General features: G+C 36.7%; 1 protein-coding gene across 7 annotated transcripts in view; it reads left to right on the top strand.

Moving 5' to 3' along the window:
- The window catches only part of NEK7 (NIMA related kinase 7), a 149,895-nt gene extending 142,868 nt beyond the window's left edge, over positions 1–7,027 (top strand). For 6 of the 7 annotated variants that reach the window (XM_060126867.1, XM_060126824.1, XM_060126834.1 and 3 more), the window contains one exon: positions 4,046–7,027. In XM_060126867.1, the coding sequence (XP_059982850.1) occupies positions 4,046–4,156 (111 nt within the window). In that variant the 3' untranslated portion in view covers positions 4,157–7,027. The remainder of the gene's footprint in view (positions 1–4,045) is intronic. The other variant, XM_060126844.1, reaches the window with a different exon arrangement.
- The last annotated feature ends 20,860 nt before the right edge of the window (positions 7,028–27,887 follow it).

The raw sequence follows: 27,887 nt of genomic DNA, 5'->3' as shown, positions 1-27,887 counted from the left end.
CCTCCGGAAGACTTTTCTGCTGATGGGTGGCGCTGTGGTCCCTCCCTGTTGGTCGTTTGACCTGAAGCATCCCAGCACTGGAGCCTATAGGCTATTGGGTGGAGCCAGGTCTTGGTGAGAAAATGGTGGCCTTCAGGAGTGCTCATGCCAATGAGTACTTGGCAGAACTGCCGCTGTCAGTGTCTTTTACCCCACAGTGAGCCAAAGCCACCCCCCACCTTCGCAGGAGACCCTCCAATACCAGCAGGTGGGTCTGGCCCAGATTCATATGAGGTCACTGCTTTTTCCCCGGGTTCTGGTGCTCACGAGACCTTCTGTATGCCTTCCAAGTGTGGAGTTTGTTTCCCCAGTCCTGTGGAATTCCTGCAATCAAACCCCGCTGGCCTTCAAAGCCAGATGCTCTGGGGGTTCCTCCTCCCGTTGCCAGACACCCAGGCTGGGGAGCCTGATGTGGGGCTCAGAACTTTCACTCCTCTGGGAAAACCTCTGTGTTATAATTATTTCCAGTTTGTGTCCTGCCCACCTAGCGGGTATGGGATTTGATTTTATTGCGATTGCGCCCCTCCTTCTGCCTTGTAGCTTCTTCCTTGTGTTTGGATGTAGGATATCTTTTTTGGTAGGTTCCAGAATTTTATCCTCAATGGTTGTTCAGCAGTTGTGATTTTGGTGTTTTCATAAGACGAGGTGAGCTTACATCCTTCTACTCTGCCATCTCGTCTCCACCCCCCAGAAGAGTCTTTATGAGAAAATAAACCACGTATCTGAAGGAGATTGAGCCACATGAATGGGGAGGAAAAAGCACATGGTGGGTTGTTCTGGCTCCATCTGCTGAGGGGTTTCTGCTTCGCCTGGTGTCCCTGTGAAGCCTGTCCTTACAATGCTCATCCACCTCTCCATTTCCCTCACTCTTGGTGCCTTCCCCTTTCGATTACTTCTGGCTCTCGTCTTCCACCCGGGGAGCCAGAGATCCTGTCTCCTTCAGCTGCAGTCCTCATGGCGGGAGCATGTGAGGGCCAAGCATTTGCCACAGTAGGTTGGAAAGTTCACCCTATTCTGAATTACTGTGCAGGAAAAGTGAGGTTTCTTGACTAGCCTGAAGGGTGCAGCAGTTTCATTCAGTCAAAAAATGGCTATTGCATCTGCTTGTATCTTGGTTAAATAGAATTAATTTTGGTACCACAGGTATCCTTTCTGCTTCTTTTATCATTTTCATCTCTAAACAAAATTTCTGACAATTAGGTGACGTGTTAGAAAACATTGTCTTTTTAAATATAAGTATCGTTATAGTTTTCCTGCTGTTTTCTATATTGTGTATAACTGGGTGTATTTGTTTTTATTTTAATGGGTAAAATGCCAACCTCTTTCTGATTTAAATCTCTCTTAGATCACCATAGTAAGATGCCTTGTGTACGGCCATACCCCTTAGAATGTTGAATACTATCCTCTGCACCACTGCAAAGAATAGAAATTGAAATCCTCAGACCCTCTCAGTGGGACTACCATTAACTGTCAGCGTTGTTGAACTTCTAGATGTGAAGTCGTATCATTAAACTTCATTCTGGTAGAGTCATACAACCTAGGGGCTAGAGCTAGAAGAATCCTTATAGGTTATCTACTCCAGCCTCCTTTTTGAATAGATGAAGAAATAAACCTTGGGAGACAGTGCCTTACTTCAGGGCACAGGGCTGCAGGTGCCTTGAGCGAGCCCGGCTTCCACAGCCCCGTCCATCTCCTCCCCTCCTCTCCCCTCCCCTGGGGGCCTCCTTCCACACACCTTCTTTCCAGCTGACTTTTCTCACTTCCTCGTGGCACTGTTAACAGACTCAGCCCACAGATTTTATCACCAGCTTCTGTTTCCTCCAGATGAAAAAAAAGTCTTCGTGGTGGACGTTGAGGACTGTGAAGAAATTACAGTGATTTGATAATTTATGTGCTGTTATACTGGCGAGAAAGAGTTAATGCAAGTGTTCAGAATATCTGAATAATTTCAAAGACATACTTAAATACTAAAGAATCTGGTTCTTCCTCTTGATTTGGCTTGTCATCTGGGAAAGACCAGATTACAAAGACGCGTGTTTTCATAAACTATGGCAATAGAATTAAGAATAATTCTATATCCTTCACTCATTGGCTGTAGGATCAGATGGAAGGATATTTTCTTAATTTGTCAAAATGTGTTTTCTGTGATGTATTGGGTTCTCCAAAAAGTGCCTTCAGTTTTTAAGTAAAAATAAAAGACACAGTTTTCATTTTCACCAACAACTTTATTGAACAACGTATTCACCCTTTTGTTCCACTACCTTCTGCCATTTTTCAGGCAACTTCATAATTCCATCTTCCCAAAACTTTTTATCTTTTTGAGTAAAGAACTGTTCCAGGTGCATTTTACAGTCTTCTGGGGAATTGAAATTTTTTTCCATTAAGAGAATTTTGTAAAGACAGAAATAAATGGAAATCCGAAGGTGCAATGTCTGGTGAATATGGTGGATGAATCAGAACTTTCCAGCCAAGCTGTAACAGTTTTCGCCTGGTCATCAAAGAAACATGCGGTCTTGCGTCATCCTGATGGAAGATTATGTGTTTTCTCTTGACTAATTCCAGACACTTTCTGTCGAGTGCTGCTTTCAGCTGGTCTAACTGGAAGCAGTACTTGTTGGAATTAATCATTTGGTTTTCCAGAAGGAGCTCATAATAGAGGACTCCCTTCCAATCCCACCATATACACAACATCACCTTCTTTGGATAAACACTGGCCTCTGGTGTGGTTGGTGGTGCTTCATTTCACTTGCCCCATGATCTCTTCTATTCCACATTGTTGTATAGTATCCACTTTTCATTGCCCGTCACAATTTGTTTTAAAAATGGTATGTTTTCATTACGTTTAAGTAGAGAATTGCATGTGGAAATACTGTCAAGAAGGTTTTTTTCACTTAACCTATGTGGAACCCAAACATCAAAGCAATTCACATAGCCAAGCTGGTGCAAATGATTTTCAGTGCTTGATTTGGATATTTTGAGTATGTCAGCTATCCTCCCTCATGGTGTAACGTTGATTGTTCTCAATTAGTGTCTTGATTTGATTGCTATCAACTTCAACTGGCCTGCCCGACCATGGAGCATCGTCCAGCAAGAAATCTCCAGCACCAGACCTCGCAGACCACTTTTGACACGTTCAGTCAGTCACAAATATGCTGAAAATGCTGCTTTTTTCCTTCCATCTTCAATATTAAAATGGCTACACAAAAATTTACCAACTTTGATAAGTCTTTTTTTAAATGCACGCTAATATGACAGGTGTCACATACAATCTAACAAAATTGTTTTGAATAAAGTTAAAGACAACTAAGTGCTACTAGAGCCATCTTACGCAAAAAACCAAATGAACCTTTTGGCCAACCCAATAAGTAAACCTCAGTCCTCTCATCTATAAAATGAGGATATAAATACTACTTCATACAGTTGAGAATTAGAATACTATTTGTTACTTAGTTTGCCTTTATTATTCTTAGTTTGGAGGAGTGCTTTTACTTTAAAACTAATAAAAACTTTATATATATATGCAAATATATAAATTGGTTTATGATAAATGTATGTGATAGCCATTTATCCTAACTTCCTTGTATAAATTTAGATATATAGTAAGCTATTAAAATTTAAACTTACAAAATCAAGGCTATTGTAGTAAACTTTAGCTCAAATAAATGTGTAGAGATCTTCAGTTAATTTGGAGACTTAGAGTTTAAAACTTACTGTCTTTCATGACTTCTGTCTTCTGATTAAACTTCTTTGAAAGATCATAAGATCATTGTAAAGCCTCTGATTATGGAGAATGCTCCATGCTTGACATTAACACTCACCAATGAATATGCTTCTTAGATCCTTCCACTAATTGTAAAGTCATTGACAGCGGTCACATATATTTCCAGCCAAATAAACATTTAGCAGAACACTTACCCTGTAAGTCTATAGCTTTTCAAAGTGTGTTCCTTGTTACTGTCCGACCAGAATGGTTTCCTGAAGCAGGTTGTCTTTTCTGTCTTTGCAGCTGCGGCAGTTGGTGAACATGTGCATCAACCCAGACCCAGAAAAGCGACCAGACATCACGTATGTGTACGACGTGGCCAAGAGGATGCATGCCTGCATGGCCAGCAGCTGAGCGCATGGACGGCGTGGAGGATGTAAGCAACCCAAGTTCAAGTATTTCTGTGCAAATCATACCTCCCTGTTCTTGGGTGTTAAGACTAATATTTCAGAGCTAGTGTGCTTTGAATCCTTAACCAGTTTTCATCTAAGCTTCATTTTGTACCAGTTTAAGTCACCTTCTTGCAAACCCCAGTGACTTTGGAATAATCAGATTGCGTGTTAGGAGAGCAAATGGAACATGATGGTTTTTAATGGCTAAAGATTTTTAGAATTATTTTGAGTTTTGTGCTGATAAGTCATGTTCAGATAGACTCTCAGTGCCAAATGTTGGCGGCTCGGCTTGGCCCCATTGGGACAGACGTGCAGCCTGAGGAAGGTATCTGAACATGTGCCTTGTGTGCTGCTCTCCAGTCATTTATGGACATTTGAGATGAACCCAATTGTGAACTTTTGTGCTTATTTTATTTTTAAAAGTTTGAAGTATGTGTTTTAGTTCTTAGCATTGTAGCTTTCAAATAGGATTCTTAAAGATAAATGTAGACATATGAACTATTTGAGAAGCCTTTAAAACTCTTATAGATTTAAAATAGCTTATACATTCAAAATGCAACTATTAAATGTGAAAAGATTTGGGGATAAAATGTGAGTCAGACACTGAAGAGTTTTCTGCTTTATTTTGTTTTATTTTAATATCTTTGAAATTCTCCTTGCATTAAAATGGTATAAATGAATCCATTTAAAAAGTGGTTAAGGATTTGTTTGGCTGGCGTGGTAGTAATTTTCCAAGTTGCACATTGCCCAAGGCTTTTCTGTGTGTTTTTACTGTTCTTTGTACATTTGAAAAATATTCTTCGAATAATCCTGCAGTACTATTTTCAATTTCTTTATAAATTTAAATGCTCTACTCATGATTGTACACTATAGTGTAAGCATATGTTTTTATTCATAGATTTTATTGAAGTTCTGATTGATCCCCTTCAGAAATTTTTTTATTCAAGTTACTTTCCTATTTATATTGTACATGCATTTTATCCACTAATGTTTCAGATTATCTGACAACATAATAACCTTAAAATAAATATTTGATATACCAACACTTTTCCTGGATTGAAAACATTTTTTTTTCAATTTTGAAAATTTGGGCCACTGTGTATGCACGGTGCCGTGTCTTGTTAGGAAGAGGGATGTGCATTGTACTGTAGCTGTGAATGTTGATACTGTTTCAATTTATCTGACAAGGTTGTAACTTTAGAATATGTTTAAAGAAATGAAAACTGGCCACTACCACAAACAGAATTTTTATAAGTAAACGTTTCTGTTGAGAAGCTTTTAGGCAAAGTATTCATGCATAAAGATAACAGAGGTGGTAACACTTTGTTTAGTTTAAGGAAATGGGCAGAGTTTAGTAAATGCTGTCATGGAGATGTTTTCCCTGAATGCCTTCATGTTAGTGGTGACCAGCTCCTCCCAGAGTTGTGAAGCCAAAAGCCTGCGTGGCAGTCACTGCCTAAGGACGCCCATGCCACCATGTAACCTTGGGACAATAATCCTGCCAACAGGAAACCCTCATGCTCAGAGAACACCTACCTTTAGCCCATGTAACTGCTAGTTTTATTTTTTCCACAGAAGTATTTTTTCTTACAATCATTTGACTACGTCCAAGTCATTTGTAAACTTTAAAAATGTACAAAGGGCAAAAGTGTAAACTTTTTTTCTAAATTTAGTCAGCTACAGTATCTTAATCATTTCTGAATGGAGGGTTATTTTATCCCGGGACAGACACAGGAGAGGTGGTCATTCTGTATGTGAGGGCCGGGCATGCTGTTTCTCCCAGATTCTGGTGACTTTGACCGCATTGGACGCCCGCACCCTCCTCTCCAGAGTGACGAAGGGAATTGTTTCTATTGACCGTTAGTGTCATATTCATTTTAATGTAATATGATTCATGGAGGTGAAATGTTCTCTAGTTGGAACAGATACACTTCCTTTTCTTGCAATCTTTAAAGATACATGGATCTAAAAATCATCAGCTTAACGCCTCACAGGACTTTTAAGCAGAGATTTAAACTTTTAAGTAAGTGAATCTATCTGCTGGAAGGAAATAGTTGGGAAGAACTTATTGATCAGAGAAGTATTGTTTTCTACATATGGAAACTTCTTGTTTTGGACATTGTATCCTTATCTAAGTGTTCATATTTTTCTTGCAGAAACCACTGCACATAACAAATTTTAATTTTGAACGGGATCATTTCAAAGAATTATGAAGATGATTAATTTTTATAATCACCTATAAAATGTTCTCTTTGTATTTCTGTTTATAAGTAAATTTTGTATTGATTAAGTAAAACATTTGAGTTGATATGAGGAACAGTAAAATGAAAGGTACATCTGATTCTAACCCTTATTTTAGACTTTGGTACCAGTTCCCCAGGACACAACATGGGGTAACTTTGTTTCATGTGCTGAGGTTTAGGAATGGTGGATGAAGCGTATCCCTGTATAAATAAAGCGTTCAGCAATGTGCAATGATTGTGAATTTAGTAAGACAGGACAGCCACTTCATGACCGCTTACCATTCTACATAGTGTCTATTACACAACACCATTCTTGTATCAATATACACTTCAGGTGTTACTGTTAACATTTGCATATTTATTTTAACCAAAATGTTATTCATATTAAATGTTTTTTCTTTAAAATGAATGTATTATGTTTATAACTCACGAATGCATAATTATCATATGCCTCCTATTTCAATAGTACTGTAATATGGACTTCTTTTGTGAAGTACTTTTATTTTGTTATGCTACCAATACACATACTAAAAAGACTCTGTTGTTAGCTTTGAAAATTGTATAATATCCTAATATAAATTAAAAATTAAGTACAGTAAAAATTTTTATGTATCTATGATTTTTTTCCTCTAAAGTCTACCATTGTTTATTTCACTTAACACTTAATCTACAGAAGCAATTCTTATTCATTTCCATAACTCTATCATTTTGGAGAAGGCTGAGAATTAAAACAGTTGGGGGTGGTGATAGTGGAGGGCTGACAGACCCTAAGCAGTAGGCTTTTAAATATGCATTAAATGAAGGCACATCTTCACGTGTCCCTGCTCTCTTTGGTACATCATTTAGTGTCTTTGAGTAAGAAAAGTTTCTTAAAATTATAAAAGGTGTCTAAAACTCAGGCAACAGATTCTATTCCTATCACTGTAGTATACCCCTAATAATATTACAGATAGTTGGAATGTTCTTTTCACATAGGAAGTGACAATCGCTACCATGCCTGGAGACTTGGAGGCTGAAAGATCCTAATGGGGTAAAATCTGCCAGGCTGGTAGTAGAGCGAGGGGTATACCTTACACATCAGGATCACATTCCCAGTAGCTTGTGGTGAAGTATAGCTCATTTTATAACCTAGGACAGACAGTAAGGAACCTGCAGCCTCACTGTGTGTGTGCATGTGTGATTGTAAGTAATAGGAAATTTTAGGTTCAAGATACTGTTGGACTATTTGAAATTTTATTTCAAAAGTATGTTTGTTAATTAGAAAAGTCAGTACCAGGCATCTATGTTTACATGGATTATTAGTTGGTGCAGCTATCTTTACCACCAAACTACTGCACTAACGAACTTTAAAATCAAAATGTTGACATACTGACAAAGATTGCTGCCACAAAACCTTACCAGAAAATATCTGTGGAGCTGTTACATTATCTATTTTTAATAACGTGGGTTCCAGATGCAATTAATGAAGAATTAAAACAGGCTCCTCAGATTGTTTTTCAGAGAAATAATGGGGATGCTTGTGAAGTTTATTTTAATTGAGGGGTTTCTCTGAGGGAGTTTCTTTCTGGTTTTCTTACACACCCATTTCATTGTTCACTTGGGTCTCTAATTTTAATCCTTAAGAGAGAAAAGTAGAGTAAAAGAGAACCTGAAAGTTAATATTTGTAACCAGGGGTTTTGAGTAAATTATTTTCATTGCGAATATTACAATGCATAGAAAATAATTTTTTTCACTCCCAGAAGCATAATCCTGTTCATACGTTATTTCTCTAATCCTCACTTTCTCAAGTATCAAGTAGCGATGTAAATTCGTAAACACTACAAGAGAATTAAATTGCAATACATTTTATAAAGGGCTAAGTGCAATGCCTGGCACCAAGTGAGTGCTTGCTAAACGGAGCTGTTGTTACACCATATGCATCTTTTCTGACCCCAGTCTTCATCTACTTTTGCCTAATTCTCTCCATTCTAGGCCCACAGGACTGATTTTCCAAGAGCCCCAAGTTCTCACCTTAGGGCTAGTACAGCTTAAATAGCTCTTCCCCTTTGGCCACAAGAATCCTCCTACTCTTCCATGGCTGACATCAAATGAACTTTTCCAGGAGCCACTCATCCTATACTTTTCCTTTGGTGCTGACCCCACTGCACCCAAATGATCACTTGTGTGACTCTCGGTTAATTTGTAATCTGCTAGACCCTAAGCTCTAGGAGGACAGATGCTTCCTGTGTTGTTCAGTGTGGTGTTATACGCTTAACACGGTGCTCCCCTTGTGGTAGTCACACAGTTTATTCTTCTTGAATTAATAGTATAGTGCTTACAGTGTCGGAAGTGGAGCTGAGTACTCCAGGGGATTGTGCAAAAACGGCAGCAGTCAGGGAAGGAAGGACAAGTAAGGACGTAAAAGAATCAAAAACAGAAGGTAAACCAGAAGAAAAACATGAAGTTATCAGCTGCCAAAAGTTACAAAGAAATTAGGATAATAAGGATTAAGATTGGGACCCTGGACTTAATGCGGAAGTCATGGTGATGTTCAAAGTGGACGATTCAGTAGGAGAAGAGTGGAAAACAAGTTGGGGGTAAAAACAGAAAAGAGGTGGCATATGGAGAAGAAGTAGATGGTAACCAGGCATAGTAGTAGCTCAATTTTAAAGATTAAATGATGGTTAAGAGGTTAAGAGAAGTAGCAAGTGAAGAAACTGAAAATATTAGATCAGGAGTGCAGAGGTGATAAAAAAGAACGAGATCAAAGAATTGATCCACTAACCCCACCAGTGTTCACTGGGCATCCCCATATACCAGATCCACAATACAGTCTTGAGCAAATGTCTCTGTTTCCATGGATTTAAAATCAAGTCCAAGTACGTCTATGAAAGTATGTAAATGCAAGTTGTGATGAGGAAATTTCCTATGGAGGAAAAGAGACACTGCGGAGGTGACACTTAAGTCCAGACCTAAAGCATGAGAAGGAGTCAGTCCAAGAACAGACAAGGGGAAGATCCTGGAAGGCAGAGGAAGAATGCCTGGGAAGCTTCAGATGGGAAGAAGCTTGGCTGTCCAAGAAGCGAAAGATGAGGGGGGTGAGGCAGGGTGGAGGGATGCATGGTGAGTTTGCAGGTGTATATTTTCCCTATATTTGCAACAAGAACTTGGTAATATAAACAGGAAAAGAGTTTATGATAGCTAAGAATTATAAGGTAACTAGAAATAATTGAAAAACGTATAAGACCTATATGAAAGAAATCATAAAATCTTGTTTAAGAACACAAAGAAAACCCCGAATACAGAAAGAGGCCGTGTTTTGGATGCGAAAGTTAAATATCAAGTACTATATAATGTTTGTTAGTAATGCATTGTTGATCCAAATCTCATAATTTCTTGCAACCAGATAAAATGATGTCAAAGTTCATATGGAAAAATAAATATATAAAAAGAGCCTAAAACTTTTTAAAAAATAAAAATAGACTGAACTTATTACATATTAAAACCTACCATAAAGCTACTTAAAGCAGTATAGTATTGGCAGAGGAATCGATGAACAGTGGTGGAATGAAATATAAAGGTCAATCATAAAGTATTGTGGGACCTTAATATATGAGAGAGAATGATGTGTATGGTAATGTATGTTTTCTTAAGGGCACTAGATGAAAACAAACAGATTTCTAACTCACACTATACAGAAAAGTAAATACCAGATAAATTAATGATCTAAATTAAAACAAGGAAGGAAGGGGGAAAGAAAGGAATAAAGATGAATTAGGAGAATGCATAACACCATGGGAGTAGGTGACCTGTGTAATCTAGATAGGAAACTAAAAAGAAATAATAGCTGTATTTTTGACCACATAAATAATTGGCAATGGATATCATATGGTAACATATACCACAAACAAAATCAAAATACAAATGATAAACTAGGAATCACATATAGGTAAATATCCTCAGATTGATTAGTAAAATTGGTAAGTAAAAATGCAAGAAAATAGGAGAAAAAAGACCAAAAGATATAACAGACAATTCACAGTAGAATAAATTCAATTAATAGTCAATAGCAAAAGAAATTAGTACACATGAAAAGTGATGACATCGGATGCTGGAGAAGATGTAGAAAATGCACTCTTTTGATTGTTGTTGGCAGTGGGAATTGTGATCATTTAAACAAATCTGGGTAAATGGCAGAGTAGAAGGACCTTACGCTCACCTCTTCGGACAAGCACACCAAAATCACACCTAACTGCTGAACAACCATCGATTAAAAAGACTAGAACCTAGCAAAAAAGATTCTATAACCAAAGACATAAAGTAGGAACCACAATGACACAGCAAGAGGAGCACTGTGTCAGATACAATCAACTTCCATAACATGAGGTGGGGAGGGCAACCACAAACTGGAGAATAATTATATTGCAGAAGTTCTCCCACAGGAGTGAGAGCTCTAAGCCCCACAGCCTAGGGGTCTGGCATCAGGAGGAGGAGTCCTCAGAGCATCTGGCTTTGAAGGCCAGTGGGGCATGCCCGCAGGAGCTCACAAGGCAGGGGAAAGAGAGATGCACTCTTAAAGGGCTCACACAAGAACTCGCATACACTGGGACCAAGGGCAAAAGCAGTGACTTCATAGGAGCCTGTACCAGACATACCTGCTGGTCTTGGAGGGTCTCCTAGGGAGGCGGGGAGCAGCTGTGGCTCTCTCTGGGGTCATAAAAGCTGGTAGTAGACATATAAGGGAGTATTCATCTACTTGAAACTCTTATGAGAGGCAGACATTTTGCCTGAGCCAAGAGCAACAAGATCTGGCCCCATCCAACAGCCTGTAGGCTCCAGGCTCTAGAACAGTCTCACCCACCAGGGGTGGACACCAGAAACAAGAAAACTTGTTGAGTTTGGGATTAGCAGATGCAAACTATTATACATAGAATGGATAAAAAACAAGGTCCTAGTGTATAGCACAGGGAACTCTATTCAATATCCTGTGATAAACCATAATGGAAAAGAAAATGAAAAAGAATGAATAGATACATGATAGATGACAGATAGATAGATGATAAATGTATAACTGAATCACTTTGCTGTACAGCAAAAGTAACACAATATTGTAAATCAACTATACTTCAATTAAATCAATTATTTAAAAAACCCTTGAGACAAATGAAAACAAAATCTCAACCACCCAAAACCTATGGGACGCAGCAAAAGCTGTTCTAAGAGGGGAGTTTTTAGTGATACAAGCTAAGAAGAAGAAAATCTCAAATAACCTAACCTTACACCTAACTTAACTAGAGAAAAATTAACAAACAAAACCCAAATTTAGTAGGAAAGAAATCATAACTATCCGAGCAGAAATAAATGAAATAGAGCCTAAATAAACAAACAAAAACAAAAAAAATCAATGAAACTAAAACTGGGTTCTTTGAAAAGATAAATAATATTCAGAATCCTTAGCCAGACTCATCAGGAAAAAAAGGAGAGGGCCCAAATCAATAAATGTCCAAATGAAAAACAGTTACAACTGACATCACAGAAATACAAAGGACCCTAAGAGATTACTAAAAGCAAATATTTGCCAATAAAATGGACAACCTAGAGAAAACAGACAAATTTTTATAAAGGCACAATCTCCCAAAACTGAAGCAGGAAGAACTGGAATATATGAACTGACCAATTACCATTCCTGAAATTCAATCCGTAATTTAAAAAGTCCCAACAAACAAAAATCTAGTGGATGGCTTCATAGGGAATTTCTTCCAAACATTTAGAGAAGAGTTAACAAATCTTCTACAAATCTTCTACAAATCTTCCAAAATATTCCAGAGGAAGGAACACTTCCTAACTCATTCTATGAGGCCATCATCACCCCAATACCAAAAGCCAGACAAATATAGCACACACAAAAAGAAAATTACAGGCCCATAGCACTCATGAGCATAGATACCAAAATCCTCAACACAGTATTAGCAGACAAGAATAGATCATACATCATGATCAAGTGGGATGTATCCCAGGGATGTAAGGACTTTTCAATATTCTCAAATCAATAAGTATGATACACCACATCAACAAATTGAAGAATAAAAACCATATGATCAATTCATGCAGAAAAAACTTTTGACAAAATTCAACACCATTCATGATAAAAACTCTCCAGAAAATGGGCATAAAGTGAACATTTCTCAACCTAATAAAGGCCATATACGACAAACCTACAGCTAACATCATTCTCAATGGTGAAAAGCTGAAAGCATTTCCTCTAGGTTCAGGAAAAAGACAAGGCTGTCCACTCTCAACACTTTTATTCAATATAGTTTTGGAAGTCCTAGATACGACAATCAGAGAATAAAAGGAATCCAAATTGGAAAAGAAGTAAAGTTGGCACTGTTTGCAGATGACATGATACTATACATAGAAAGTCCTAAAGATGCTACCAGAAAACTACTAGAGCTCATCAATGAATTTGGTAAAGTTACAGGATACAAAATTAATACAGAGAAATCTGTTGCATTTCTATACACTAACAATGAAAGATCAGAAAAAGACATTAAAGAAACAATCACATTTACCATCACATCAAAAAGAAAATAATACTTAGGAATAAACCTTACTAAGGAGACAAAACACCCGTACTCCAAAAAGTATAAGATGCTGGTGAATGAGATCGAAGACAACACAAACAGACCGAAAGATATACAATATTCTTGGATTGGCAGAATCAATATTATTGAAATGACTATACCACCCAAGGCAATTCAGATTCAATGTAATCCCTTTGAAATTACCAATGGCATTTTTCACAGAACTAGAACAAATAATCTTAAAATTTGTATAGAGACAAATAGTCAAAGCAATCTTGAGAAAGAAAAGCAGAGCTGGAGGAATCAGTCTCCATGACTTCAGACTATACTACACAGCACAGTCATCAAAACAATATGATACTGGCACAAAAACAGAAATATAGATAAATAGAACAGGATAGAAATCCCAGAAATCAATGTAATCATCCATGGTCAATTAATCTATGACAAAGATGGAAAGACTATACAGTGGAGGAAAGACAGTCTGTTCAACAAATGGTGCTGGGAAAACTGGACAGCTACATATAAAAAAATGAAATTAAGCATTCTTTAACAGAATATGCAAAAATAAACTCAAAAATGGATTAAAGAACTAAATGTAAGACAGGATACTATAATACTCTTAGAGGAAAACATAGGCAGAACACACTTTGACGTAAATCACAGCAAACACACTTTGACATAAATCACAGCAGTATCTTTTCCAAGACAACTCCTAGAGTGATGCAAGTAAAAACAAAAATAAAAAAATGGGACCTAATTAAACTCAAAGCTATTGCCCAGCAAAGGAAACCATAAACAAAACGAAAAGATGACGCACAGATTGGTAGAAAATATTTGCAAATGATGTGACCAACAAGGGATTAGTCTCCAAAATTTACAAATAGCTCATGCAGCTCAATATCCAAAAACCAAACAACCCAATCAAACAATGGTCAGAAGACCTCAATAGACATATCTCCAAAGAAAACATACAGATGCCTGAGAGGTACATGAAAAGATGCTCAATGTCACTAATTATTAGAGAAATGCAAATCAAAACTCCAATGAAATATGACCTCACACCAGTCACAATAGCCATCATCAAAAAATGTAAAAACAATAAATGCTGGGGAGGGTGTGGAGAAAAAGGAACACTCCTGCATTGTTTGTGGGAATGTAAATTGACACAACCAGTATGGAGAACAGTGTGGAGGTTCCTTAAAAAACTAAAAATAGAACTACCATATGATCCTGCCATCCCACTCCTGGGCACATATACGAACAAAACTCTAATTCGAAAAGATACATGCACTCCAATGTTCATAGCAACACTATTTACAATACCCAAGACATGGAATCAACCTAAATGTCCATCAACAGATGAATGGATAAAGATATACTATGGAATATTACTCAGCCATAAAAAAGAATGAAATAATGCCATTTGCATCATCATGGATGGACTTAGAGATTGTCATACTAAGTGAAGTATGTCAGATAAGTGAAGTATGTCAGACAGAGGAAGACAAATATATGATATCAGTTAAATCAAAATCTAAGAAAAAATGATACAAATGAACTTATTTACTAAACAGAAACAGACTCACAGACTTAGAGAATGAACTTATGGTTACTGGGGGAAAGGGTCAGGGGGAGGGATAGATAGTGAGTTTGGGAATGACATGTACACACTACTATATTTAAAATAGATAACCAATAAGGAGCTACCATACAACACAGAGAACTCTGCTCAATATTCTGTAATAACCTAAATGGGAAAAAAATTTGAACCAGAATAGACACATGTATATGTATAACTGAATCACTTTGCTGTACACCCGAAACTAACACAAAATTGTTAATCATCTATGCTCCAATATAAATCAAAAATTTAAAAAAAGACAATCACACAAAATAGAAAATTAATGGCCTATATCACAAGGAGAATAAAAAATAGCATATAATATCACTTATATGTGCAATGTAAAATATGATGCAAATGAACTTCTATGAAACAGAAACAGACACACAAACATAGAGAAGAGACTAGTGTTTGCCAAGGGAGAAGGGGAGCAGCAGAGGGATGGCTTGGGAGTTTGGGTTTAGCAGATGCAAACTATTATACATAAAATGGATAAAGAACAAGGTCCTACTGTATAGCACAGGGAACTGTATTCCATATCCTGTGACAAACCATAATGGAAAAGAAAACGAGAAAGAATGCATAGACAGAAAGATAGATAGGTGTATAGCAATCAATTTTCTATACAGCAAAAGTAACCAAACATGGTAAATCAACTATACTTCAAGTAAATCAATTAAACAAAGACCTAGAGACAAATAGAAGCAAAAACACAATGGCCCAAAACCTATGGGATGCAGCAAAAGCTGTTCTAAGAGGGAAGTTGTTAGTGATACAAGCTAACAAGAAGAAAAAGCTTCAATAAATGACGTAACTTTACACCTAACGTAACTAGAGAAAAATGAACAAACAAAACCCCAACTTAGTCGAAGGAAAGAAATCATAATGATCTGAGCAGAAACGTATGAAATAGAGCCTAAAAAACAAACAACAAACAAAGAAAAGATCAATGAAACTAAAACCTGGTTCATTGAAAAGATAAACAATATTCATAATCCTTAGCCAGACTCATCAGGAGAAAAAGCGAGAGGGCCCAAACCAATAAATGCAGAAATGAAAAAGTTACAACTGACATCACAGATATACAAAGAACACTAAGAGACTACAATGAGCAACTATTTGCCAATAAAATGGAAAATCTACAGCAAATGAACACATTTTCACAGAGGTACCATCACCCAGAAGTGAACCAGGAAGAACTGGAATATATGAACTGACCAATTACCACTCCTGAAATTGAATCAGTAATTTACAAATTCCCAAGAAACAGAAACCCAAGACCAGATGGCTTCACAGGGAATTTCTACCATACATTTGGAGAAGAGTTAACACACATCCTTCTGCAAATCTTCCCAAAATTTGCAGAGGTAGGAGCACTTCTGAACTCATTCTATGAGGCCAAAATCTCCGTGTATAAAAAAAAATCATAGACAAAAATATCATACAGAGGAAAGATAATTACAGGCCCATATCACAGATGAACATAGCGCCAAAATCATGAACACAATATTAGCAAACAGAATCCATCAATACATTAAAAGGATTATACATCATGATCAAGTGGGATTTACCCCAGAGATGCAAGGATTTTTCAATATCCACAAATCAATCAGTGTGATACATCAATTGAACATAAAGAACATATGATCCTCTCTAGAGAGGGAGGGAAAGCTTTTGATAAAATTCAACATCCATTTATGATAAAAAACAAAACAAAACTCTGTAGACGGTGAGCACAGAAGAAACATACCTCAATGTAATAAAGGTCATATATGACAAACCCAGCACTAGTATCATACCTGATAGTGAAAAGCTGAAAGAAATTTCTCTAAGATAATGAACAACAAGATCATGAACATGCCCATTCTCACCACTTTTATATAACATAAGTATCAAAGTCCTAGCCAGAGCAACAGAGGAGAAAAATGAAAAAAAGAATCCAACATGGAAAAGAAGAAGTAAACCTGTCATTTTGTGAAGATGACATGCTAGTACACATAGAAAAGTCTAAAGAGGCAAAGAGAAAACTGCTAAAACTCATCAATGAATTCAGTAAAGTTGCAGGATACAAAATTATTACAGAGAAATCTGCTTCATTTCCATACACTGTCAGTGATAGATCCGAAGGGGAAACTCAGGAAACAATCCCATTTACCATAGCATCAAATAGAAGAAAATAGTTTAGAACTCAACCCACCTAAGGAGGGAAAAGAACCTTACTCCAAAAACTATAAGATACTGATGAAAGCAATTAAAGCCGACAAACACTGATGGAAAGAAAGACCTGTTCTTGATTGGGAAGAATCAATATTGTTAAAATTATCACACTGTTCAGAATGATCTACAGATCCAATGAAATCCCTATCAAATGACCAAGGGCATTTTTCGCAGAACTAGAACACAAAAAATTTAATTTGTATGGAAACATAAAGGACCCTGAGTGACCAAAACAATCTTGGGAAAGAGGAAAGAAGGTGAAGAGATCACTCGCCCTGTCTTCAGAGTATATTACCAGGCTACAGTAAGCAAAACAGTATGGAATACTGGCAAAATAAACCAACATATAGACAAATGGAACAGGAAAAAAAGCACAGAAATAAACCATTCAGCTATGGTCAATTAATTTAAGACAAAGGAGGCAAGAATATACGATGGAGAAAATACCGTCTATTCAATAAGTGGTGCTGGTAAACTGGACAGCTACATGTAAAGAATGAAAGTAGAACATTCTTAAGACCTTATCCCAAAATAAACACAAAATGAATTAAAAAGCTAACTGGAGAACTGGATACTACAAGACTCCCAGAGGAAAACCTAGACAGAACACACTTTGACACAAATTGCAGCAATATCTTTCTAGTTTTGGCTCCTAGGGTAATGGAAATAAAAACAGAAATCAACAAATAGGACCTAATCAAACTCAAAAGTGTTGGCACAGCAAAGGAAACCATAAACGAAAAGGAAAGACAACCTACAGACTGGGAGAAAATATTTGCAAATGAGGCAACTGACAAGGCCTTAATTTCCAAAATATACAAACATCTCATACAACTGAACAACCAAAAAGCAAAGCGACCCAATCACAAAATGGGCAGGAGAACTACGACGACATTTCTGAAAAACATACAAATGGCCAAACGGGCACATGAAAACATTCTCAACATCAGTAATTATTAAAGAAATGCAAATCAAAACTACAATGAGGCACCACCTCAGAAAGGTCAGAATGGCCATCATTAAAATGTCTATACATACCAAATGCTGGAGAGGGTGTGGAGAAAAGGGAACCCTCCTACACTGTGCCTAGGAATGTAAATTGGTGCAGCCGCTTTGGAAAACACTATGGAGCTTATTGAAAACACTAAAAATTGACTTGTCATATGCTCCAGCAACCCAACTCCTGGGTATATAACCAGAGAACCTTCTAATTCAAGAAGGTGCGTGAATCCCTATGTGCACAGCAACACTATTAACCATAGACAAGACATGGAAGCAACCCAAATGTTCACTGACACATGAATGGCTAAAGCATTTGTGGTATATGTATACAATGGAATACTACTCAGCCATAACAAAGGATGAAATAATGCCATTTGCCGCAACATGAATGGAGCTAGAGATTATCACACTAAGTGAAGCAAGTCACAAAGAGAAGGAGAAATACCATATGTTATCACGTATATGTGGAATGAAAAATCTGACACAGAAGAACTTATCTCCATAAAAGAAACAGACTCACAGACATAGAGAACAGAATGGTTGTTGCCAGGGAGAGGGGAGGCATGGAAGAGATGGATTTTGAGTTTGGGCTTAGCAGATGCAAACTATTATACATAGAATGGGGAAAGAACAAGGACATGGAGAAAAGGCAACCCTCCTATACTCTTGAAGGAAAAGTAAATTGGTACAGACACTATAGAGAACAGTATGGGGTTCCTTAAATAACTAAAAATAGAGCTACCATATGATGCAGCAAGCACACTCCTTGGCATATATTCAGAGTAATACATAGTTCTAAAGGATACATGCCTCCCAATATCCATTGCAGCACACTTTATAATAGTCAAGACACAGAAGCAACCAAAATGTCCATTGACAGAACAGTGGATGAAGGAGATGTGGGACATATATACAATGGAATATTACTCAGCCAACAAAAATAGTGAAATGATGCCATTTACAGCAAGATGGATGGACCTGGAGATTATCCTACTAAGTGAAGTAAAAATATCATACAATATTGCTTATATACGGAATTTAAAAGGAAATGATTGAAATGAACTTATTTACAAAAGAGAAACAGGCTCACAGACATAGATTACACACTTATGGTAATCAGAGGGAATGGGGTGGGGGGAAGGGATAGATTGGGAGTTTAGGATTTACATGTACACACTCTCGTATTCAAAGAGATAACAAATAAGGACCTACTGTATAGTGCAGGGATTTTGCTCAATATTTTGTAATAACATAAATGGGAATTAATATGAAAATGAATAGTTATATATTATAATGAATAACTGAATCACTTTGCTGCACACCTGCAACTAACACAGCATTGTTACTCAACGATATTCTAATATAAAATAAAATTGTGTAAAATTTAAATTAATTAATTAATTAGTTTAGAAAAGGAACAAAGTCCTAGTGTATACCAGAGGAAACTGTATTCAATATCCTGTGATAAACCACACTGGACAAGAAAATGAGAAAGAATGCATAGACAGAAACATAGAGAGGTGTATAGCAATCAATTTTCTATACAGCAAAAGTAACCAAACATTGTAAATGAACTGTACATCAAGTGAATCAATTAAACAAAGACCTAGAGACAAATAAAAGCAAAAACACAATGACCCAAAACCTATGGGATGCAGCAAAAGCTGTTCTAAGAGGGAAGTTGTTAGTGATACAAGCTAACAAGAAGAAAGAGCTTCAATAAATGACGTAACTTTACACCTAACGTAACTAGAGATAAATGAACAAACAAAACCCCAACTTAGTCGAAGGAAAGAAATCATAATGATCTGAGCAGAAACGTATGAAATAGAGCCTAAAAAACAAACAACAAACAAAGAAAAGATCAATGAAACTAAAACCTGGTTCATTGAAAAGATAAACAATATTCATAATCCTTAGCCAGACTCATCAGGAGAAAAAGCGAGAGGGCCCAAACCAATAAATGCAGAAATGAAAAAGTTACAACTGACATCACAGATATACAAAGAACACTAAGAGACTACAATGAGCAACTATTTGCCAATAAAATGGAAAATCTACAGCAAATGAACACATTTTCACAGAGGTACCATCACCCAGAAGTGAACCAGGAAGAACTGGAATATATGAACTGACCAATTACCACTCCTGAAATTGAATCAGTAATTTACAAATTCCCAAGAAACAGAAACCCAAGACCAGATGGCTTCACAGGGAATTTCTACCATACATTTGGAGAAGAGTTAACACACATCCTTCTGCAAATCTTCCCAAAATTTGCAGAGGTAGGAGCACTTCTGAACTCATTCTATGAGGCCAAAATCTCCGTGTATAAAAAAAAATCATAGACAAAAATATCATACAGAGGAAAGATAATTACAGGCCCATATCACAGATGAACATAGCGCCAAAATCATGAACACAATATTAGCAAACAGAATCCATCAATACATTAAAAGGATTATACATCATGATCAAGTGGGATTTACCCCAGAGATGCAAGGATTTTTCAATATCCACAAATCAATCAGTGTGATACATCAATTGAACATAAAGAACATATGATCCTCTCTAGAGAGGGAGGGAAAGCTTTTGATAAAATTCAACATCCATTTATGATAAAAAACAAAACAAAACTCTGTAGACGGTGAGCACAGAAGAAACATACCTCAATGTAATAAAGGTCATATATGACAAACCCAGCACTAGTATCATACCTGATAGTGAAAAGCTGAAAGAAATTTCTCTAAGATAATGAACAACAAGATCATGAACATGCCCATTCTCACCACTTTTATATAACATAAGTATCAAAGTCCTAGCCAGAGCAACAGAGGAGAAAAATGAAAAAAAGAATCCAACATGGAAAAGAAGAAGTAAACCTGTCATTTTGTGAAGATGACATGCTAGTACACATAGAAAAGTCTAAAGAGGCAAAGAGAAAACTGCTAAAACTCATCAATGAATTCAGTAAAGTTGCAGGATACAAAATTATTACAGAGAAATCTGCTTCATTTCCATACACTGTCAGTGATAGATCCGAAGGGGAAACTCAGGAAACAATCCCATTTACCATAGCATCAAATAGAAGAAAATAGTTTAGAACTCAACCCACCTAAGGAGGGAAAAGAACCTTACTCCAAAAACTATAAGATACTGATGAAAGCAATTAAAGCCGACAAACACTGATGGAAAGAAAGACCTGTTCTTGATTGGGAAGAATCAATATTGTTAAAATTATCACACTGTTCAGAATGATCTACAGATCCAATGAAATCCCTATCAAATGACCAAGGGCATTTTTCGCAGAACTAGAACACAAAAAATTTAATTTGTATGGAAACATAAAGGACCCTGAGTGACCAAAACAATCTTGGGAAAGAGGAAAGAAGGTGAAGAGATCACTCGCCCTGTCTTCAGAGTATATTACCAGGCTACAGTAAGCAAAACAGTATGGAATACTGGCAAAATAAACCAACATATAGACAAATGGAACAGGAAAAAAAGCACAGAAATAAACCATTCAGCTATGGTCAATTAATTTAAGACAAAGGAGGCAAGAATATACGATGGAGAAAATACCGTCTATTCAATAAGTGGTGCTGGTAAACTGGACAGCTACATGTAAAGAATGAAAGTAGAACATTCTTAAGACCTTATCCCAAAATAAACACAAAATGAATTAAAAAGCTAACTGGAGAACTGGATACTACAAGACTCCCAGAGGAAAACCTAGACAGAACACACTTTGACACAAATTGCAGCAATATCTTTCTAGTTTTGGCTCCTAGGGTAATGGAAATAAAAACAGAAATCAACAAATAGGACCTAATCAAACTCAAAAGTGTTGGCACAGCAAAGGAAACCATAAACGAAAAGGAAAGACAACCTACAGACTGGGAGAAAATATTTGCAAATGAGGCAACTGACAAGGCCTTAATTTCCAAAATATACAAACATCTCATACAACTGAACAACCAAAAAGCAAAGCGACCCAATCACAAAATGGGCAGGAGAACTACGACGACATTTCTGAAAAACATACAAATGGCCAAACGGGCACATGAAAACATTCTCAACATCAGTAATTATTAAAGAAATGCAAATCAAAACTACAATGAGGCACCACCTCAGAAAGGTCAGAATGGCCATCATTAAAATGTCTATACATACCAAATGCTGGAGAGGGTGTGGAGAAAAGGGAACCCTCCTACACTGTGCCTAGGAATGTAAATTGGTGCAGCCGCTTTGGAAAACACTATGGAGCTTATTGAAAACACTAAAAATTGACTTGTCATATGCTCCAGCAACCCAACTCCTGGGTATATAACCAGAGAACCTTCTAATTCAAGAAGGTGCGTGAATCCCTATGTGCACAGCAACACTATTAACCATAGACAAGACATGGAAGCAACGCAAATGTTCACTGACACATGAATGGCTAAAGCATTTGTGGTATATGTATACAATGGAATACTACTCAGCCATAACAAAGGATGAAATAATGCCATTTGCCGCAACATGAATGGAGCTAGAGATTATCACACTAAGTGAAGCAAGTCACAAAGAGAAGGAGAAATACCATATGTTATCACGTATATGTGGAATGAAAAATCTGACACAGAAGAACTTATCTCCATAAAAGAAACAGACTCACAGACATAGAGAACAGAATGGTTGTTGCCAGGGAGAGGGGAGGCATGGAAGAGATGGATTTTGAGTTTGGGCTTAGCAGATGCAAACTATTATACATAGAATGGGGAAAGAACAAGGACATGGAGAAAAGGCAACCCTCCTATACTCTTGAAGGAAAAGTAAATTGGTACAGACACTATAGAGAACAGTATGGGGTTCCTTAAATAACTAAAAATAGAGCTACCATATGATGCAGCAAGCACACTCCTTGGCATATATTCAGAGTAATACATAGTTCTAAAGGATACATGCCTCCCAATATCCATTGCAGCACACTTTATAATAGTCAAGACACAGAAGCAACCAAAATGTCCATTGACAGAACAGTGGATGAAGGAGATGTGGGACATATATACAATGGAATATTACTCAGCCAACAAAAATAGTGAAATGATGCCATTTACAGCAAGATGGATGGACCTGGAGATTATCCTACTAAGTGAAGTAAAAATATCATACAATATTGCTTATATACGGAATTTAAAAGGAAATGATTGAAATGAACTTATTTACAAAAGAGAAACAGGCTCACAGACATAGATTACACACTTATGGTAATCAGAGGGAATGGGGTGGGGGGAAGGGATAGATTGGGAGTTTAGGATTTACATGTACACACTCTCGTATTCAAAGAGATAACAAATAAGGACCTACTGTATAGTGCAGGGATTTTGCTCAATATTTTGTAATAACATAAATGGGAATTAATATGAAAATGAATAGTTATATATTATAATGAATAACTGAATCACTTTGCTGCACACCTGCAACTAACACAGCATTGTTACTCAACGATATTCTAATATAAAATAAAATTGTGTAAAATTTAAATTAATTAATTAATTAGTTTAGAAAAGGAACAAAGTCCTAGTGTATACCAGAGGAAACTGTATTCAATATCCTGTGATAAACCACACTGGACAAGAAAATGAGAAAGAATGCATAGACAGAAACATAGAGAGGTGTATAGCAATCAATTTTCTATACAGCAAAAGTAACCAAACATTGTAAATGAACTGTACATCAAGTGAATCAATTAAACAAAGACCTAGAGACAAATAAAAGCAAAAACACAATGACCCAAAACCTATGGGATGCAGCAAAAGCTGTTCTAAGAGGGAAGTTGTTAGTGATACAAGCTAACAAGAAGAAAGAGCTTCAATAAATGACGTAACTTTACACCTAACGTAACTAGAGATAAATGAACAAACAAAACCCCAACTTAGTCGAAGGAAAGAAATCATAATGATCTGAGCAGAAACGTATGAAATAGAGCCTAAAAAACAAACAACAAACAAAGAAAAGATCAATGAAACTAAAACCTGGTTCATTGAAAAGATAAACAATATTCATAATCCTTAGCCAGACTCATCAGGAGAAAAAGCGAGAGGGCCCAAACCAATAAATGCAGAAATGAAAAAGTTACAACTGACATCACAGATATACAAAGAACACTAAGAGACTACAATGAGCAACTATTTGCCAATAAAATGGAAAATCTACAGCAAATGAACACATTTTCACAGAGGTACCATCACCCAGAAGTGAACCAGGAAGAACTGGAATATATGAACTGACCAATTACCACTCCTGAAATTGAATCAGTAATTTACAAATTCCCAAGAAACAGAAACCCAAGACCAGATGGCTTCACAGGGAATTTCTACCATACATTTGGAGAAGAGTTAACACACATCCTTCTGCAAATCTTCCCAAAATTTGCAGAGGTAGGAGCACTTCTGAACTCATTCTATGAGGCCAAAATCTCCGTGTATAAAAAAAAATCATAGACAAAAATATCATACAGAGGAAAGATAATTACAGGCCCATATCACAGATGAACATAGCGCCAAAATCATGAACACAATATTAGCAAACAGAATCCATCAATACATTAAAAGGATTATACATCATGATCAAGTGGGATTTACCCCAGAGATGCAAGGATTTTTCAATATCCACAAATCAATCAGTGTGATACATCAATTGAACATAAAGAACATATGATCCTCTCTAGAGAGGGAGGGAAAGCTTTTGATAAAATTCAACATCCATTTATGATAAAAAACAAAACAAAACTCTGTAGACGGTGAGCACAGAAGAAACATACCTCAATGTAATAAAGGTCATATATGACAAACCCAGCACTAGTATCATACCTGATAGTGAAAAGCTGAAAGAAATTTCTCTAAGATAATGAACAACAAGATCATGAACATGCCCATTCTCACCACTTTTATATAACATAAGTATCAAAGTCCTAGCCAGAGCAACAGAGGAGAAAAATGAAAAAAAGAATCCAACATGGAAAAGAAGAAGTAAACCTGTCATTTTGTGAAGATGACATGCTAGTACACATAGAAAAGTCTAAAGAGGCAAAGAGAAAACTGCTAAAACTCATCAATGAATTCAGTAAAGTTGCAGGATACAAAATTATTACAGAGAAATCTGCTTCATTTCCATACACTGTCAGTGATAGATCCGAAGGGGAAACTCAGGAAACAATCCCATTTACCATAGCATCAAATAGAAGAAAATAGTTTAGAACTCAACCCACCTAAGGAGGGAAAAGAACCTTACTCCAAAAACTATAAGATACTGATGAAAGCAATTAAAGCCGACAAACACTGATGGAAAGAAAGACCTGTTCTTGATTGGGAAGAATCAATATTGTTAAAATTATCACACTGTTCAGAATGATCTACAGATCCAATGAAATCCCTATCAAATGACCAAGGGCATTTTTCGCAGAACTAGAACACAAAAAATTTAATTTGTATGGAAACATAAAGGACCCTGAGTGACCAAAACAATCTTGGGAAAGAGGAAAGAAGGTGAAGAGATCACTCGCCCTGTCTTCAGAGTATATTACCAGGCTACAGTAAGCAAAACAGTATGGAATACTGGCAAAATAAACCAACATATAGACAAATGGAACAGGAAAAAAAGCACAGAAATAAACCATTCAGCTATGGTCAATTAATTTAAGACAAAGGAGGCAAGAATATACGATGGAGAAAATACCGTCTATTCAATAAGTGGTGCTGGTAAACTGGACAGCTACATGTAAAGAATGAAAGTAGAACATTCTTAAGACCTTATCCCAAAATAAACACAAAATGAATTAAAAAGCTAACTGGAGAACTGGATACTACAAGACTCCCAGAGGAAAACCTAGACAGAACACACTTTGACACAAATTGCAGCAATATCTTTCTAGTTTTGGCTCCTAGGGTAATGGAAATAAAAACAGAAATCAACAAATAGGACCTAATCAAACTCAAAAGTGTTGGCACAGCAAAGGAAACCATAAACGAAAAGGAAAGACAACCTACAGACTGGGAGAAAATATTTGCAAATGAGGCAACTGACAAGGCCTTAATTTCCAAAATATACAAACATCTCATACAACTGAACAACCAAAAAGCAAAGCGACCCAATCACAAAATGGGCAGGAGAACTACGACGACATTTCTGAAAAACATACAAATGGCCAAACGGGCACATGAAAACATTCTCAACATCAGTAATTATTAAAGAAATGCAAATCAAAACTACAATGAGGCACCACCTCAGAAAGGTCAGAATGGCCATCATTAAAATGTCTATACATACCAAATGCTGGAGAGGGTGTGGAGAAAAGGGAACCCTCCTACACTGTGCCTAGGAATGTAAATTGGTGCAGCCGCTTTGGAAAACACTATGGAGCTTATTGAAAACACTAAAAATTGACTTGTCATATGCTCCAGCAACCCAACTCCTGGGTATATAACCAGAGAACCTTCTAATTCAAGAAGGTGCGTGAATCCCTATGTGCACAGCAACACTATTAACCATAGACAAGACATGGAAGCAACGCAAATGTTCACTGACACATGAATGGCTAAAGCATTTGTGGTATATGTATACAATGGAATACTACTCAGCCATAACAAAGGATGAAATAATGCCATTTGCCGCAACATGAATGGAGCTAGAGATTATCACACTAAGTGAAGCAAGTCACAAAGAGAAGGAGAAATACCATATGTTATCACGTATATGTGGAATGAAAAATCTGACACAGAAGAACTTATCTCCATAAAAGAAACAGACTCACAGACATAGAGAACAGAATGGTTGTTGCCAGGGAGAGGGGAGGCATGGAAGAGATGGATTTTGAGTTTGGGCTTAGCAGATGCAAACTATTATACATAGAATGGGGAAAGAACAAGGACATGGAGAAAAGGCAACCCTCCTATACTCTTGAAGGAAAAGTAAATTGGTACAGACACTATAGAGAACAGTATGGGGTTCCTTAAATAACTAAAAATAGAGCTACCATATGATGCAGCAAGCACACTCCTTGGCATATATTCAGAGTAATACATAGTTCTAAAGGATACATGCCTCCCAATATCCATTGCAGCACACTTTATAATAGTCAAGACACAGAAGCAACCAAAATGTCCATTGACAGAACAGTGGATGAAGGAGATGTGGGACATATATACAATGGAATATTACTCAGCCAACAAAAATAGTGAAATGATGCCATTTACAGCAAGATGGATGGACCTGGAGATTATCCTACTAAGTGAAGTAAAAATATCATACAATATTGCTTATATACGGAATTTAAAAGGAAATGATTGAAATGAACTTATTTACAAAAGAGAAACAGGCTCACAGACATAGATTACACACTTATGGTAATCAGAGGGAATGGGGTGGGGGGAAGGGATAGATTGGGAGTTTAGGATTTACATGTACACACTCTCGTATTCAAAGAGATAACAAATAAGGACCTACTGTATAGTGCAGGGATTTTGCTCAATATTTTGTAATAACATAAATGGGAATTAATATGAAAATGAATAGTTATATATTATAATGAATAACTGAATCACTTTGCTGCACACCTGCAACTAACACAGCATTGTTACTCAACGATATTCTAATATAAAATAAAATTGTGTAAAATTTAAATTAATTAATTAATTAGTTTAGAAAAGGAACAAAGTCCTAGTGTATACCAGAGGAAACTGTATTCAATATCCTGTGATAAACCACACTGGACAAGAAAATGAGAAAGAATGCATAGACAGAAACATAGAGAGGTGTATAGCAATCAATTTTCTATACAGCAAAAGTAACCAAACATTGTAAATGAACTGTACATCAAGTGAATCAATTAAACAAAGACCTAGAGACAAATAAAAGCAAAAACACAATGACCCAAAACCTATGGGATGCAGCAAAAGCTGTTCTAAGAGGGAAGTTGTTAGTGATACAAGCTAACAAGAAGAAAGAGCTTCAATAAATGACGTAACTTTACACCTAACGTAACTAGAGATAAATGAACAAAC

This window comes from Lagenorhynchus albirostris, chromosome 2, assembly GCF_949774975.1.
Source record: "Lagenorhynchus albirostris chromosome 2, mLagAlb1.1, whole genome shotgun sequence".
Lineage (NCBI taxonomy): Eukaryota > Metazoa > Chordata > Mammalia > Artiodactyla > Delphinidae > Lagenorhynchus > Lagenorhynchus albirostris.
Note: the sequence above shows the minus strand (reverse complement) of the source record. Positions and strands in the feature narration are given on the sequence as shown.